The 16,900-nt window shown below is 44.4% G+C and overlaps 1 protein-coding gene across 1 annotated transcript; it reads left to right on the forward strand.

Annotated features, from left to right (window-relative positions):
* The first annotated feature begins 7,849 nt into the window (after nucleotides 1-7,849).
* On the forward strand, nucleotides 7,850-16,162 carry SDE2 (spliceosome associated SDE2). The gene is made up of 7 exons (XM_035111448.3): nucleotides 7,850-8,020; nucleotides 9,454-9,571; nucleotides 10,146-10,257; nucleotides 12,091-12,260; nucleotides 13,327-13,435; nucleotides 14,483-14,843; nucleotides 15,519-16,162. The coding sequence occupies exons 1-7, from the start codon at nucleotides 7,913-7,915 to the stop codon at nucleotides 15,732-15,734; spliced, it is 1,194 nt and encodes a 397-aa protein (XP_034967339.2). The 5' UTR covers nucleotides 7,850-7,912; the 3' UTR covers nucleotides 15,735-16,162.
* The last annotated feature ends 738 nt before the right edge of the window (nucleotides 16,163-16,900 follow it).

The following is a 16,900-nucleotide window of genomic DNA, read 5'->3' on the forward strand; positions in this document are numbered from 1 at the left end:
CCCGAGGGTCTAGTTGCCATATATGGCTATCAGCTTGGGCGGAGCTTCCCGTTTCATGGCTGCTCCGGGCCTACGGCTGCTGCTCCCGCGCAGGCGCCTTGTTAGCTCTGCAGCGAGCTGCCGCTTTGCCACACAGCGGGGAGAGGCCATGGCTGACAGGCTCGCGGCCAGGCGAGCGTTCACTTGAGTTTTGCCCTTGAAACTCATGCTGTACAGTGTGAGGTTGCATGCGGCCTGCAACCTGAACGCAGGTATTAGGTTTCCCAGCAAAGGGTGAGAAGCTGGCTCGTTTTGCAGAAGCGGGAAAGGACCCATCACCAAAAGATTTCACCTCCATTTTTAGCGGAGAAATCTTCCCAGGGTGGAAGTTGCTTCTCTTCCGCGGCGATGCGGCCTCTTTCCTTTGAGCTATTAATAATTGAGAAAAGGAGTTTCCTTTTGTGCACTGGCCTCCAGAAGTCAAGTCAGCCAGCGCAGCCTCAGACACAGATCTGTCACCACCAGAAATAGTGACAGCTGCCTGTTCCAGATGTGCGTGGCTGATTGCAATACAATGTATTTAAGCGCCGCAGGGGAAAATAAATAAACCCACGTGATGGTAGAATAAACATGAACAACGAGTTCAAATGCAAAAACAGGCTAGGATAGTGCAATCTGATCCTATACATGTTTAGTCCAGTGAGGCTTATTTCCTATGCAGTTAGCTGTGCCTAACCCCACATAGAACCTGGTGGTTACACACCTACCTGCTGTGGGTCTTTCCTCCAAATCAAGGAAAAATTTAAACCCCCCCCCAAAAAAAATTCAGATGTGTGTAGATATGTTTAACCAGTAACAGCTGTTTTTCCTATGATTCATACATGTGTTTAGTTCTTTTCTGAACCAGTGGCAGTGAGTTCCACATATTAATTTATTCTATCTAGTTTCTTTTAAACCTGATATGTTTATTTCATTGTGTAACCTCTATTTTTGTCAAGATAACTGGGTGATTTGCAATATTTATATTATGAAAACAGAAAACAATAAAAAACAGTCATAAAATAATTACACCAATCCAATAATTACACCAAAATAATTACACCTGCATTCCTACAGCAATTGAAAGGTAAGGTCCAATGTAGTGCAAGAAAGCATACATACATGCAATTGTGGTTTCCTCTCTTCAGCTCTGCAACATGCCATGACTCCTAAATCTGTTGCAGAGGGTTGGGAGACATTCTCAAGCAAATCTGGGGTGTGTGAGGGGGCTGAAGCGGGGATAAAAGAAATTGGAGGTTCTCTCATGCAACTGAATTTCTGTTGAGTGAGTGGACCTCACTGCATGTCATCCAGAACACTTCAATTTTAATTGGTCTCATCAAACAACTGCACTCAAGACACACACACCCCAGCAAGGCCTGTTTGAAAAGGCAAGTCAGTGATGAAAACCCACTAGTGAAGGTGCCATATGTATCTTCAAGTGAAAGGACAATAGACAATAAATGTGTCTGCAGCAGGTTGGAGCTGAAGTAGATTGATATAGGCAGAGGTTTTCCTGTATGTATTTAGGTTCTAGTTCATTCTAGAGTTTTATGGGCTAATCTCAGCACCCTGAATTAGACTGGGTGGCATATTAGCAATTAGTGCAGGTCCCATGAGCCTGAGCTTTCTCATTGTTGGACTAGGGGGGAGGTTGCAAAGTCTTATAAAGTCTGCTGAATACAATCCTTTCCTTCTGATCCATGTAGGTACAATATGGAATTTCCCATACATAGCCAGTATTCAGCCCCCATAAACAGGATCTGGGTGGAAACCGCTGAAATGTCCGGGAAAATCTGGATGCATGGCAGTGCCTGTCAGTAGCGTAGTTTTTGGCGAATTTCATTAAAAAAAGAACGTTTGTGTCTGGAATTTCGCTTTTTGAAATATGGCAACCCTAAGGTACAAACAATACTGCCTGATCCATATAGGTGCAAACAATACTGCCAGACACAGCCTTCAACATATAGCAAGGGACTATGAGACTTTGGGTAGAAAGCTAAAGGGCCTTCCAGCACAGGTGTTTTTTTAATCACTCCTTCCTGTTGAATGTTGTGGCCAAGGAAGAGAGGAAAATTAAAACTACTGGCTGGACAGGTAGTGTAGTCAGGAAAGCTTTGGGTTCTTGGACTCCACTTCCTTGAGGAAGGACTTCTGGCAAGAGATGGGTTGTAGCTCAAGTACTGTAGTTGGCAATAATGTGTTTCCTAAGAGTGTTATGAACCTGATCAGGAGTGCTTTATACTAAATCTTGAGAAGCAGAGATGCAATATTACAGTGGGCAGGGGAACACCTGGTACTGGGGATAATAACTTAATTGATGGACAAGAAATGGAGGTGTTGCTACAGAAACCTGCTAAAAGGGCAGGAAACTACAAGAAAGAAGCAACTGGAGGGAATGACTTGTGGCTTCAGTTGTCTCTCTACTAATGCACAGAGTATGGGAAACAAGCAAGAAGAACTTGAGCTTTTAATACAGGATAGCAAATATGACCTTGCGGGATGAGCCTCATGACTGGAATGTAGAAATGTTCAAAAGGAATAGACCAAACAGGAAGGGACAAGGAGTAGCATCATATGTGGAGGATGTGTACACTTGTGAAAAGATCCAACTTTGAGCATGGAAGGCAAATTGAGAGTATATGGATAAAAATTGTAGGAGAGGGAAACAATAGTAACTGTGAGTGTCTGCTGTAGACCTTCAAGTCAGACTGAAGACTTGGATGGTGCCTTCCTATAGCATTTCAAAAATGCTTAAGGAACTACAGGCTGAAGTCCTATGGTCTGAAATACTCAAAGAGAAGGGAGTCCAATATGGGTGGGAGTTTCTTAAAGGTGAAACACTGAATGCACAAAGGCAGACAATTCCAATAATAAAGAAAAATGGGAGGCATCTAAAGAAACCAGTGTGGCTGCATAACGAGATTACAGATGCACTGAAATTTAAGGACATATATAAAAAATGGAAGAAAGGGGAAATCATGAAGGAAGAGTCTACACAAGTAGCCAACAGCTGCAGGGGGAAGGTCAGGTAGGCCAAAGCTCAGAATTAGCTCAGGCTTGTAAGAGGTTAAAAATAATAATAACAGTTTCCTAAGCTATGTTCAAAGTACTTTAAGATAAAGAATATGCAAGTACCGTACAATCGTACCTTGGATCCCAAATGCCCTGGAACTCGGACGTTTTGGCTCCCGAATGCCACAAACCCAGAAGTGATTGTTCCTGTTTGTGAACGTTCGTTTGGAACCTGAACATCTGACAGGACTTCCACGGCTTCTGATTGGCTGCAGGAGCTTTCTGCAGCCAATCAGAAGCCGTGATTTGGTTTTTGAACATTTTTAAAGTCGTTTTGGAAATCAAACGTTTTGGAAGTCAACTTTCAAGGTGCAACTGTAGTAGGTACTCTGTGTGGAAAAGACTGAGAAATGCTAAAGGGTGACAGAGAGAAGGTGGAGAACTGATTAACACCTACTTTGCCTCTATCTTCACCCAAATGGAAAGCAGTGCCCAACCTGGTGAGAACAGAATAAACAATGCAAGGAGGGAGCTGAAGCCCGAGTTAACAAAAGAGGTGGTAAGGGAAAACCTAGCTACTTTAAATTAATTCAGATCTCTAGGGCCTGATGAGTTGTGCCCAAGGGTACTAAAGGAGATTGCTGATGTAATATCAGAGCCTCTGTATAATCTTTGAGAATTACTGGAGAACAGGTGAGGTCCCTGCAAACTGGAGGTGAGCGAATATTGTTCCCTTCTTCAAAAAAGGGAAAGAAGACGACCCAGGTACCGGTAACTACCGACTGGTCAGCTTGATGTCAACACCAGGAAATGTCCTAGAACAGATAATTAAATGGTTGGTCGGTGAGCACTTGGCAAAGAATGCTGTGATTACTAAGACCCAGCATGTGTTTCTCAGAAACAACTAATGCCAAATGAATCTTATTTCATTTTTTTAATAGAGTTTCAAGCTTAGTGGATCAGGGGAATGCTGTGGACGTAGTGTATCTTGATTTCAGCAAGACGTTTAACCAAGTCCCCATGATATTATTGCAGATAAGCTGGTGACATGTGAGCTGGATGAGGTAACTGTTAGATGGATTTGTAGCTGGTTGACTGATCAGACCCAAAGAGTGCACCCTAATAGTTTCTTGTCACCCTAGAAAAAAAGGACAAGTAGCACCCAGTTCTGGGCTCCGCAATCTGAGAAACCTTAAGAGGAACAGTTGAGGGAGCTGGGTATGTTTAGCTTGGAAAAGAGGAGACTGAAAGGAGGTATGACAGCAACGTTCAAATATCTAAAGGGCTGTCACATGGAAGATGGAGCAAACCTGTTTTCTCCTGCTCTGGAGGCTAGGACTCGAACCAATGGCTTCAAGTTACAAGAAAGGAGATTCCAAGTAAACATCAGGAAGAACTTTCTGACAGTGGGAGCTGTTCAACAGTGGAACAAACTCCTCATCACCATCCTTAAGGACTTTCCTTCCTTAAGGTTTTTAAGCAGAGGTTGGATGGCCATCTGTCGCGGATGCTTTAGTTGAGATCCTTGCATTGCAGCACATTGGACTAGATATCACTCAGGGTCTCTTCCAAATCAACGAATCTGATTCTATGCTATTTGCTTCCTCAGTGTTTCCTGCATCTGCTACCAGCTCTATAGACTGTAAGAGACAGCAGTTCAGCAATGAAGCCCTGGCCTGCCAAGGACTAACATCTGCCTCCTTTGGCAGCCATTTCCAGGCCAGGAGATTCAATTCTAGAGTGGCAGTTTGAATATCTGAGCACTGGGGTGGGGGCAGCGGGGGAGCATGCTAACATAATTATTCCCCCAGCACCCCCTACATCTGCCAGCAGAGCCAGAAGCTGTGATAAAGATCAGCAGCCACCTTTTTGTGATTATACACACAGGGTGCTATAAAACTAAATTTTCCTTAGAGTAAACCCTTTTAAATTAATGAACATGTCTAAGTTAGGTCATTAATTTCAGTGGGTCTACTCTGAGTAAAACATTGTTGAATACCACCCATTGTAACTCTTGCCTATTTTACTGTATTTTAAATATATTGGAAGCCACCAGAGGACTCTGGCTAGTAGGTGGGTCTAATAGTCCTAAACAAACTTGGGGGTGGAGTAGAGCGGTTTAGAATCAACTGAACTGATCCCAAAGGTATTTATAAATAATGTTTTTTGTCAGGCATCTGAAAGCACGCAGTGTTGGGGCCCATTTGGCACTCACTGGGGAGGGCACTGGATAAAGTGGGTGCAACAACTGAAGAGGTCTTGCTCCTAGGTATCACTGCCAAGCTTCAGTTGGCAGGGGGGACAGACGGACATGGAGCAGGACTGCCAATGTTGAATGGATAACATGTGGGGGTACACTTATGGGCAGAGGAGGTCCTTAAGATATCCAGGTCCCAAGGCATGCAAGGGTACTAAGGGTAAGAACAAACACATTGGGTTGTGTTTAGAAGCTAGCATTGTATTAAACATTGTTCATGAAGCCATAGTCTCATAAGACAGTCAGATGGGCTGAGAGATGAGAATAGGTGTTTATGGATTGAAATGGTTTGTTTGTTTGTTTGTTTTGATTGCACATTTATTGTCATAATTAGGTTTTAGATTCAATTAAATATTTCATCATCAATTTTTAACTGAGCTTTTTGAGGAGTGGGAGGGAATAAAACGCATACCAACTGATTTTACAGCCAACATGATAGCATCCCATGGAAGTAACTTTAACATCGACATTTACACCAGTGAAAATGCCTAGAAGGTAGACCCCAGCTCCTGTTATGAAATCCTAAACTCGTCCCTTAGAGCAGGCATCCCCAAACTTTGGCCCTCCAGATGTTTTGGACTACAATTCCCACCTTCCCTGACTGGTCCTGCTAGCTAGGGATCATGGGAGTTGTAGGCCAAAACATCAGGAGGGCTGCAGTTTGGGGATGCCTGCCTTAGAATATGAAAATAGCAGGAGGAGCTCCTGAGCATATGCATGTTGTCACACTGGAGACCCCCAATAGCTTTTACATTTCTGAGGTTAGGAACCAGGGATTCCTGTTCACAGGACTACCTCCCACATATACTTGCACAATGCTGCCTTTATTTAGAATTGAATTATCATCTCCAAGGTCTCAAACTATAACCGTTTACCACCCTTCTTGCTAGACCATATAATTAGATCTGTTATCAAAACCATCCTTCATACTTTGCTAGATAGTGACACCATCAGTTTCTCTGTACTGTAATAGCAGATCAAGTTATGCAGAGTCCTTATCTAAAGCTACGTTTTCATGATTCCCATTTGAGTGGACATGTTGGGATGGATTCCAAATGCTGTTTTTTGGCATTAGAATGTGAATCTCTTAAACAATGCATGGTGATATTTATGTGCACCCTTAGACTGGGTGGAGAGGAGTGCGTTTTGAGTTAGTAGTGCAACAGGACCTTTTCCTTGCATTGAATCAACACTGCCTTCATTGTTTTGAGGTTGGCTTTCAACTACAGTGTGAGCCATACATTAAACATCCAGCCACACCTCGACATAAGCACTCATTATGGAGGTCCTCTCGGGGTTGCTGCCATATCTTCAGGCTGTTCCCACCCCCTTTCAAAAAGATCTGTTCAGATTTGCGCTATACAGTACAGTACTTGTTTTACAAGCTGAAGACCCAGGCGCTGTGTGTGTGCGCGCGCGCGCGCCTGTAGCTGAGAGAGCGAGAGAGCTCTTGCACATATTTATGTTCTGCATCTTTGTAGAAAAGGGGTGGTTTTGAAGGAGCCTGGTGGTGTTGCTGGAGCCTTGTGTAATTCAAGTCTTAATTTCCCCTGCCTTAGTTCCTCCCTCCCTTCCTCGCCGCTTGCACAAGTCTTTTCAGGAAAGGCCGGGAGTGAGGCGGTAGCGGTTGCGAGACCGAGGGCTACGCATCGCCTCCGAAACGGGCACAGCCACTCCTGTCTCGTGGCTGTTGCCACTGGCACGGTAACATAGGCTGTCACATTTACTATGCTACCACCTGGAGAGCCGGGGGGTGGGGGAAGGAGAGGACACAGATCGTTGCCCCGGAGCTCTCCAGATCGTTGCTCCCAAGCTGACATTGTCAGGGAATATGGCGTTTGCGAACACAATAAACCGTGTGGAAGAGAGGAGAGGAGCGCGGGGGTGGGGGGGAGAGAGGAGGAGGAAAGGCGAGCTTTCCTTTGCGGGTTTTAAAAATATACCAAGCCTAGCGAAATAAGGGGAAGGAGAGTTGCAAATGTTGCTATGCACCCCAGGTTGCAACATTTCCCACTCAGCTCCCCGCCACCCCGCCTAAGACTAGTCATTTTTCAAAAGGAAGTGCATACACTCCTGTAACAACAGGGGGGCTTCCCCTCCCGCCCCCTCATCGTGGTGGGAAAGCAGCGCGGATACATTTCCACGCACCGCAGAGCTTGCAAGCTTCTGGGTTATTGGAAATACTGTAAGTGCGGACAGAAGGCCGATGAGCGGAGAGGCAGCCAAGAGGGAACGAAAAACCAAGGCGCTCCAAAGAGGTAAATCACTTGAAGCGCCGCCATGAAGCAGGAGTCACTGCAAGCTCCCCCCGCCGCCTCCTGCTCCTTCCCCTGACAGCCTGCCAATTCCAACCCTGCCGCCCAGCCCCCACCCGCTTTATCTGCCTCCTCCAGGCATCCCTCCCAGACCCACCCTCCGAACACGCGCACGCACATCTCCCGCCCTCCGTGTCACGTGGGAGGGAGGGGGGCTGCCAGGAAACTGCTGCTGACCAGAGAACTTCCAGTGCCCGACTTCCTGTTTACGTCTATTACGTCACTGGTGCGCGCCAGTGGCCGCGCGTCTTTTCCGGGAAACTGAAGGAGCGACGTGTGGGAAGGTGTTGCTTGAGGAAAGGCGAAAATGGCGTTGTGGGTGCGGGACCTGCTGGCTTCTGGAGCGCAGCCGGTACCTCTGCCGGCCGAAGATCGATCGGTTTGTGGTTTACTCCGCGCTCGTTGCCGGGTACAGGTAAAAAAAATGGGCTCATGTGAAAGAAGCGGGTGGGTCTTGGTCCCTGTGTGAGGGGCGGAATGAGATCCCTCGGGGTTGCTTGTGGTTGGGGGCGCGGGAGCTGGGGGCACCCCCCCTGGAATTGTTAGACTGCCCTCGCCACCCTCAGTTAGCGTGATTAGTTGCTCGGGGTGGTGGTAGTTGTAGTCCCAAAAGCATCTGGAGGCAAGGGGCTGCTACCTAGCTTAGCTTGACTTAATTCCCTTTTGCGTTAAAGGCTGGGTAGGGGGCCAAGGAGAAGGGATTTGGTGCAATTCCTTACATAGTGAAAGCATGGTGCTTTCTCAGGTCGCACGGACATAACTGAATCTTGCACTTTCTTGACTAATTTAGAACTAGGGTCTATCCTAGCTTACAGGCACAAAAAACAATGACTGTGAAGCCGTTGGGGAAAGTGAGAAAGTCCCTCAGTGGTGTTTTTGACAGTCATTGTCAAGTACGGCATGGCAGTTAAGAGATTATTAATGGGACTGATGTTACCTGATTTGGGAAATTCTTTGAGGTGTATAGGATGTGGGTGGCGCTGTGGGTTAAACCACAGAGCCTAGGGCTTGCCAGTCAGAAGGTCTGCGGTTCAATTCCCCGCAATGGGGTGAGCTCCCGTTGCTTGGTCCCTGATCCTGCCAACCTAGCAGTTCGAAAGCATGTCAAAGTGCAAGTAAATATATAGGTACCGCTCCGGTGGGTAAACGGCGTTTCCCTGTGCTGCTCTGGTTCGCCAGAAGCGGCTTAGTCATGCTGGCCACATGACCTGGAAGCTGTATGCCGGCTCCTTCAGCCAGTAAAGTGAGATAAGCACCGCAACCCCAAAATCGTCCGCGACTGGACCCAATGGTCAGGGGTCCCTTTACCTTGAGGTGTATAATTCAACACTTGTGTTTTCTGTTGTTGTTCCCCCCCCCCCCCCAAGAGCTTGGGCAGGTAACAGGATTAAAAGTATAACAAAATGGTACATGATAAAATGTTTTACAGCTCATTTAGAAAGTATACAGAGTCTGGCTTTGTTGGACTTCAAGGTGAAGGGAGGGTCACAGTTCTGTGACTTGGAAGCATTTCTTATAAGCATTCATAGTTTCTTTCTTTTTGTCTTATCTATTACCATTCAGTTAACAGAATCTTTCAAAATTTTAATAGTGGCACTACCATTTTGTGACTCAGTGGGATGTGACTCATATTGTGTTCTGTGCTGCACATATTTGTATACATTTACTTTGCCAAGTATTGGATCTTTACACAGAAAGAACCAGATCTCTTACCCATCTTTTCAACTGCATACAGTTCTAAATAACTTGATTGGAAAGCAATCTAATTGCCAGTTACTTCATATTAAACTGCTGTAGCATTTCAACCTACAATATATGTTTAATTCTTTCTGCCTTGTTTGTATTTAGGGTCTTCCTGAAGATCACTTCTATATAAAGTGTAATGGTCGACTTGTTAATTCTGAAGATGTGCTACAAGAAGGAGCTGTTTACAGCCTGGAACCAAGACTGTGTGGTGGAAAGGGAGGTGGGTTCACGGTTGCAACTTTGTGCTAAATAATTAGAATACTATGTAACTCTGAAAGTGGAAATTCTAAAATGTTTCTTTTATTGCAAGTAGCTTGTAAATGTAGCAATTAAATACAAAGTATAGTTTTCTACCAAGCCTGGTTTTTCAAGCTTTGCCAGAATGAGCTGCTTTCTGCCAATGCTAAAGCGTTTAACCTTCCCTGTGAGTAACTGAGCTAAGAGTAATTCTGTGCAAGTACAAAACATTTTCTTAACTGTATACATGCAAAATAAACTTAGTGAAAAATCCTTAACGTAGATCTATCTTAAATTTCTGCATGTAGCAGTGGGAAGAAGTCAAATATAAACACAAAAAGGTGCAATCACAGTCTTCATGAGCCTTTCCCAACCTGGTGTCAACCTGTTTTGGACTACACCTTCCATCAGCTTCAGCATCTGGAGGGCATCTGGTTGGAAGAGGCTGATTTTGAGTAGGCATCCTTGCAGTTTAACATCCCATCACCAAATAATCTCCCTATAGTGTTCTCTTATCCTTACTGTTATGCTGCTGACAGCTTGTAATTCCCTCCTAGGTTTTGGATCTATGCTCCGAGCACTTGGTGCTCAAATTGAGAAGACAACAAATCGAGAAGCTTGCAGAGATCTTAGTGGAAGGAGACTTCGAGATGTTAACCATGAAAAAGCGTGAGTCATTTATTTCTCACAGAAAATAACCATACATCTCATTATCAGTATTCTATAGATTTAGAAGCGTCTTTCTCAAATTGCTGTAAAAAGTCCAAATGAAAACACTGATTGGGGCAAAGTATCTGTGTGCTGTATCTTGCTCAATATGTCCTTGAATGTTTCTGAGCCCCAGAGTGTAGCATCGGTTTCAAAAGACCAGCTAAAATTATGTAATACTTGGATTCTATTAGGCTTTATGCAGCCACTGTGATCAGTCAACTAGTCTTTCGAAACTGCAGCTTTGTTGTGTCTACTTACATACAATGGTATTCAGTGCTAGTCCTACTCAGAGTAAACCCTTTGCAATTATTAGACATAACTTAAGGTCATTAATGCAACCCATAACATTGCTGGAAAGTTATTACACCTCTGGAGCTAGAACTGTTTGGTTACATCATTTAAACCAGTCTGATATTTAACAGTTCACCTCATAGCTAGACAAGGAATTCCATCTGGGGTGTTGGGTATGTGGAGCAAATCTGACAGGGGAAGTAGAGATCTTCCCATCCCTCTTCTGACAGGCCTCTTAATTTCTGAGCTAATTGCAGAGGAAGAAAATTTCCCCACAACCAACACAGAAGGCTGGCAGAAGGCAGATGGATAGCCGCATCCCTCTGCCACCAGTCTGCTTGCCAAAAGGCTTTTTTTCCTAGCATGTGGGTCTTCCTCTCTAAGAAGCATAGAAATGCAGACTAAAAAAATTTGCAGGCTAGTAGCTTTTGTGTGCTCATTCACAAGGTTGGTTAAAGCAGTTAGCCCCTTCAGACACCCTTATTACATTATATATAAGGAGGTGAGCAACACATGTAGAAATGCAGAACAAATGCTTGGAGTGAGCCTGAGATGAGTATCGTGGGATTTTTATTCCTGCTGCTGTTTGATTGGTCTGGTTTGAACTTTGGTTTTAATGGTTAATTCTTCATATTTCTGCTCTTGTGAAGAGCAAACTAGAAATATGCTATTTAAAATTACTTACGTGTACAAGGCATGTTTTTAGCCTTCCTTCCTGCAGTAGGTAAACATCTGGAGGGTTTTTATTTTCCTTTCTGGTGTCTCATTGACAGTGACCCCCTACCAAGCCCCATCAATTAATAAAGACAAAAGCAATTTTTATGTGTTTTGGAAGGAAGCACATGAAGATGTTTTCTTGTGTTTTGTAGGAAGATGGAGTTTTTAAACTAGGGAACTTGTTCCCAGTAGTGGCCACCAACTTGGATGGCTTTGAATGAAGATTAGACAAACTCATGGAAGGGAAGGCTACTAGGCATGATGGCTGTGCTCTTCCCCCACAGTCGGAGGCAGCAATGCTTCTGAATAAAAGTTGCTGGAAACCACAGGAGGGAAAGAATGCTCTTGTGCTTGAATCCTGCTTGCGGATTTCCCACAAGCATCTGGTTGGCCACTGTGAGAACAGGATGGTGAACTACATGGCCTGATCTCCTTACATTCTTAATTGCAGGTGGGCAGACTCATGTCCAACTTGCAGGCTTCCCACAGGCATCTATGTCAAGAATGCTTTGATGGTGTTTTCTGCTTGGCAGGGGGTTGGACTGGATGGCCCTTGTGGTCTCTTCCAACTCTATGACTCTATGATTCTATCTGGCCAGCCACTGCAAGAACTGGGTGCTGGACTAGATGGGCTGTTGGTCTGATCCAGCAGGCTCATTTTCTGTCCTGTTCTGTTCCACCCAGCAATAGGCGGAAAGTACTTGATCCAAAACTATCAAGCCAATGGCAGAGTGGACACATGAAAGTGCATGTAGTGTCATGTTGCTTCTTCTCTCTTAACAGAATGGCTGAATGGGTGAAGCAGCAAGCGGAACGTGAAGCGGACAAGGAGCAAAGACGTGTGGAAAGACTGAAGCGCAAACTTGCGGAGCCGAAACACTTTTTCACGAACCCAGACTACCAGCAGCAGTGTCACGAGATGGCAGAAAGACTAGAGGATTCTGTTCTCAAAGGTAGCACAGAGCGCATCATTGGTCGTTATGCTGGATTACATATCTCAATTGGGCCCTTAATTAGTTACAGCCAAATAGCCTGTCATTATGATGGTCTGGTGTTGAACTGTGTGCCTGTGTGTTTGTGTATTTGCCTTGAATTTCCAACCTCTGGGGTGGACAGCTCTCTCCTTGAATAGAAAGTTTTCTTCCGTTGTAGGTGGGACTATGATCCAAAGGTGTCTCTCACTCTGCTTACTGGATGCTTTTGTGGGCAAAAGAGAAAAGAGAATTGTCAGTGATTCTTCTCTTCTCCTGTAGCTTCTTTTCCACCTTCCTCACTGTCCCAGGGCAGGGGAAGGGTTTGCCCAACCCTCCAAAGCAGATTTTCAGCGGGTGGAATGTGGGGTTGCCGAAATGGGCCTCCTCCCTCTTTTGCCTGCCTCAGCATCCAGTTCGTGGAGTTCTGCTGAAGGCAAGTCTAGGTCCACTTCCCCGTCTCTGACCTCTCATGATCACTACCTCTCAGTGACTGAGCTGCTCTGTTACAGTGGCTCTGGCCATGCAGGTATGGCCATGGTGTCCTCCTTGCTCTCACTGGATTAACTGCTTCGGAATCATTGAGACTTGCAAGACTTAATCTGAAGGCATACAGAACAGTTTGTAGAACCTTATGAGTTTGAACTTTGGGGTCTGTGAACAATCTAAGTGAAATTGAACCCTCTTATTTGTGGCAGTCCTCTGCGGGCCTTGGAATGGCACCTCGGCATGCAGATTGGTTCAATGATATCATTGCCTTGTGATGAAAACAACAGTGAATGGTCACCGAGGTTCAAATTCAACACTAACCACAATGGTTTGCTATCATCTGCTCTGAATACTGGTGATGCCTTAAATAACATTATCAGAGCTTAAAAGTAAGCTAAACAAAACACTCATTTAGTGGGAAATTAGAGATAAATAGAAATTGTGCTTTCATTTCTTAATTCTCATACCTGTTTTTTTATTATGCAATTATCTGTGTTTGATTTGAAATGCCAGGGATTAAATGGAGAAGGAAGAGTTGACTGTTTTTGCTCCTTTTCAGGCATGCAAGCGTCTTCTAGCACAATGGTCTCGCCAGAGAGCAGTGAGAGCCGGAAACGGCCAGCTGATTCTGAAAAGGGAGCCACGTCTGAGAAAAAGAAGTGCTTTTGGTGAGCGAGCATTACAGTTTGATCCTTTTAACTCAGGCACCCCCAAACTCGGCCCTCCAGATGTTTTGGGACTACAATTCCCACCATCCCTGACCACTGGTATTGTTAGCTAGGGATGATGGGAGTTGTAGTCCCAAAACATCTGGAGGGCCAAGTTTGGGGATGCCTGTTTTAACTAGATGAGAAGGTGCATGAGTAAATATTGTAAGGAAAAGGAACAGAATTGCTTCCTTTAAAAGGGAGCAGGTGACCTTAAATACAGTGGCATGGATCCTAAGAACCATAAGCACTGTTCTGCTTGTGAAATTAGGTTTCTCACTGCCTCTGCTTGCAAGCAGTCCATTGGATCCAAATTAATAACCATTTCATAGCAATCCTCTACAACAGCTCAGCACATTGAACCCTTTAAGTTCACTACAGAATGCAGCAGATAAATTAGAAGGCAGCTTATTATAGCAATATTCTGTGTAAGTATTCAAGGTGGCAGAGCTCCCTGGTTTCAGCAGAGTAATTGAATGAGCCCCTTGGAATTGGGTGGGTACAGTGTGTTGGCGATTTTGTGCCTGTTTGAGCGCTTATGGTCTCCGGTTTTCTACTCTACTTTTCGAAAGAGTTGCCCTTTTGATACCATTACCGTGTTGTTCGGTGACTTCTATGGAATTTTAGTATTCCATAGAATACTAAAAGAGCTTCACTGGAATTGGTCTTGCATTAATTCCATTGGTAGGGCCGGCCCTACTTGATTGCCTCAGATGGCAGATGTTGAAGGGGTAGTGAGTGAGTTGGTGTCCCATGCAGCCTATCCTGCACCCCGTAACATAGCCTGCTGCCTTCAGGTACAGTGAAGGATGCCAAAGTAAGATCCAGTTGCCAGTACCCTCAGCATGTATATGAAATTGGGTAGGAACATATGTTATTCATTGCCATAACTTGTGTTCTTTTGGGGGCAAAAGGCTTTGGGGTAAATTGCCAAACCTCTGTGCTTTGCTGATGCTATTGGTAAAAACACTACACTTTTAAAAAATGGATTTTCATTGATTGTGGCAGGTTAGGGGTGGAAGGCTTGGAGGACCCTGACAGTTCTCAAGACAGCAGTAGCAGTGAAGATGACGACTCACCTGGCACATCAGGAAGTTGCACAGTGTCATCTGGCAACCATGTGAAGATGGTGGAAAGTACAGAACAGTGTCCCAACAGTTCTGAGGATTCCAGAAGCTGCTCTTCAGCCTCTGATGCAGCTGAGAATTTGCAAGAAGAAGGGAAGGGTGCTAAAAAGGATCTGGTAGAGGATCCACCTATCACTGAAACTGCAGCTATCGAGAAACATGAACCAGCCAGGACAACAAAGGACAGAGATCAGGCGCATGCTTCGGATACGCAGGAACCTGTGAGCCAGTTACAGAGCACAGTAAGTATGATGCTTATTACGTCTGACTGGAAGTTTATATCTTGCTACCATTCCCCATAGCTTCTATTTTCACTCACAATGTGATGATTGCGATGTCATGTCTCACCCTTCCAGATACATTTTTGGGAGTGGGAGGGTAGGATGGTGGTGGCTATGGTTATTATTTATTTATTTTCAGTAGGTTCTGCTGACCTACACACACACACACACACTTTCAACTGGGCCCTGAGAAAAATGCTGTCCCATTTACTGGGCTGCTATGGTCAATGGGGTCACGAAGAGTTGGACACGACTAAACAACTAAACAACAACAACTCTCAACCGTAGAACGGGGTGGAGAAAGTGTGGCCCTCCAGAAGTTGCTGGGCTGCAACTCCCATTGGCTGCAACATCTGACAACACCACCTAGCAACATCTGGAGGGCCATGGGTTGCCCGCCCCTGCCACAGAACCTCTTTGGTTAAATTGAAACATACATACAGGGTTTTTGAGTCCTATCAGGATGCTCCTATAACTTAAACTCAACACACACCATGCTAGATGACTGCAATATCCCCAGACTGAAAACATGTAGTTGTTTTTTTCCTTTTCCTTTTTGCTGAAAAGCTTTTTGTCTCTTTGGGTATCCGTGACACACATTTAAAACACTGCCCGTTTCCCTTTGTTTTTCGTTAGGAGACTTCAACAATAGATCTTTTGGAATTCAACTCTGTTGCTGAACTGGAAGCCATAGGACTAGACAAGCTGAAGTTTGAGCTGACGGCTTTGGGACTGAAATGTGGGGGCACGCTGCAGGAAAGAGCAGCACGGCTTTTCTCAGTGAGGGGTCTGCCGAGAGATCAGATAGATCCTGCTTTGTTTGCTAAGCCTTCAAAAGGGAAAAAGAAATAAATTTTTTAACTGTGGTTTTTTTAGTTTTTCAAGATTCTTCATATTCTGCTGTTTTTGTATAGTGGTCTCTTTTCCAGGAAAGAAGAGGCAAATTTGTTCAATCTTTAAATACAGTTCTCATATGAGTAACTATGGGGGGAGTGAAAGTTTTTGCCTGCTGACTCATTGTTGCTTTCTTGATTTTTGTGCAAGTCCTGATAGCTTTTGCACAATAAGATCATAGCAAGATGCTATTTTTGTTTTTTTACATTGAAGCCTGTTTGCTAAGAGTAGTGAGTGGCAAATGTTTTAAATCCTATAAAGTTGTTTAAAAATTAAAAGAAAAATTCTAAGAATGGCATTGGGTGATACAGAAGAAAATGAACGATAGGAAAGAAATGCTGTATGTGGTTGTATGAATAGTTAATAAAAGCCAAAGCTACGGACTATGGGTTGAATCTTCTCAAACCTGATTTCATGTTTGCGACTGGTGTTGTTAATGTAATACTTGTTGCAAGGATACTGACAAACATATGAGAGCTGTTACTCATCAACCTGGGGCAGCGTGCCCTTCCAGGCAATGTCTATTATAGCAGCAAGCCCATTTTGGGAACAAACATTGTTTAGATGTTTTTCACAAGCCAATGCTGAGGTTTGAGTTAACTGCTGACGAACACTAGATATGCCAAGACTTACTAATTTCATAAATAAAACCTTAATTCGTCCATAACTAGATATAGGCAAAGTGGTATACTTCCTTCTTTTAAAATTATTCATGGGCTAAATGACTTTAACCGTTCATCCATTCTCCCTCCTTCAATCTCTTTTCTCTCCTTTTCACTACCATTTCTTTTAGGAAACACACAAAGATGCTACATCTACACCAATAAATCATATAAAATACAAGTGCATTTGCCATTTATTAATAGATTCCATTTACATCCTTCCTGCCTTCTACCAAACCCAAAGGCGGCCTCCTATCTAGGCACAGACTAACCCCTCAACTTGCTTTTCATAATTATTGCCTTAGCTGGACAGGAAGTGGTCTTTCACCTGCTGCCCATGCCACCTTTAACATAACACTTCTCACTTTGACACTGCTCCAAACCCTTTCTATGGCCTCTAGAATTTCCTGGCTTTGAGCAAGGTTTCTTTATAATGTAGTTACAGTTCATAGCAGGTGCTAG

The sequence above is a fragment of the Zootoca vivipara genome, chromosome 3, assembly GCF_965207765.1.
Source record: "Zootoca vivipara chromosome 3, rZooViv2.hap1.1, whole genome shotgun sequence".
Classification (NCBI taxonomy): domain Eukaryota; kingdom Metazoa; phylum Chordata; class Lepidosauria; order Squamata; family Lacertidae; genus Zootoca; species Zootoca vivipara.

What these genes read in the sequence shown, in the direction of transcription:
- SDE2 (XM_035111448.3), top strand. Translation starts at nt 7,913, where the DNA reads ATGGCGTTGTGGGTGCGGGACCTGCTGGCTTCTGGAGCGCAGCCGGTA. An exon ending in ACTGTGTGGTGGAAAGGGAG is followed by an intron (nt 9,572 to 10,145) that starts GTGGGTTCACGG and finishes ATTCCCTCCTAG; the next exon opens with GTTTTGGATCTATGCTCCGA. An exon ending in GATGTTAACCATGAAAAAGC is followed by an intron (nt 10,258 to 12,090) that starts GTGAGTCATTTA and finishes CTCTCTTAACAG; the next exon opens with AATGGCTGAATGGGTGAAGC.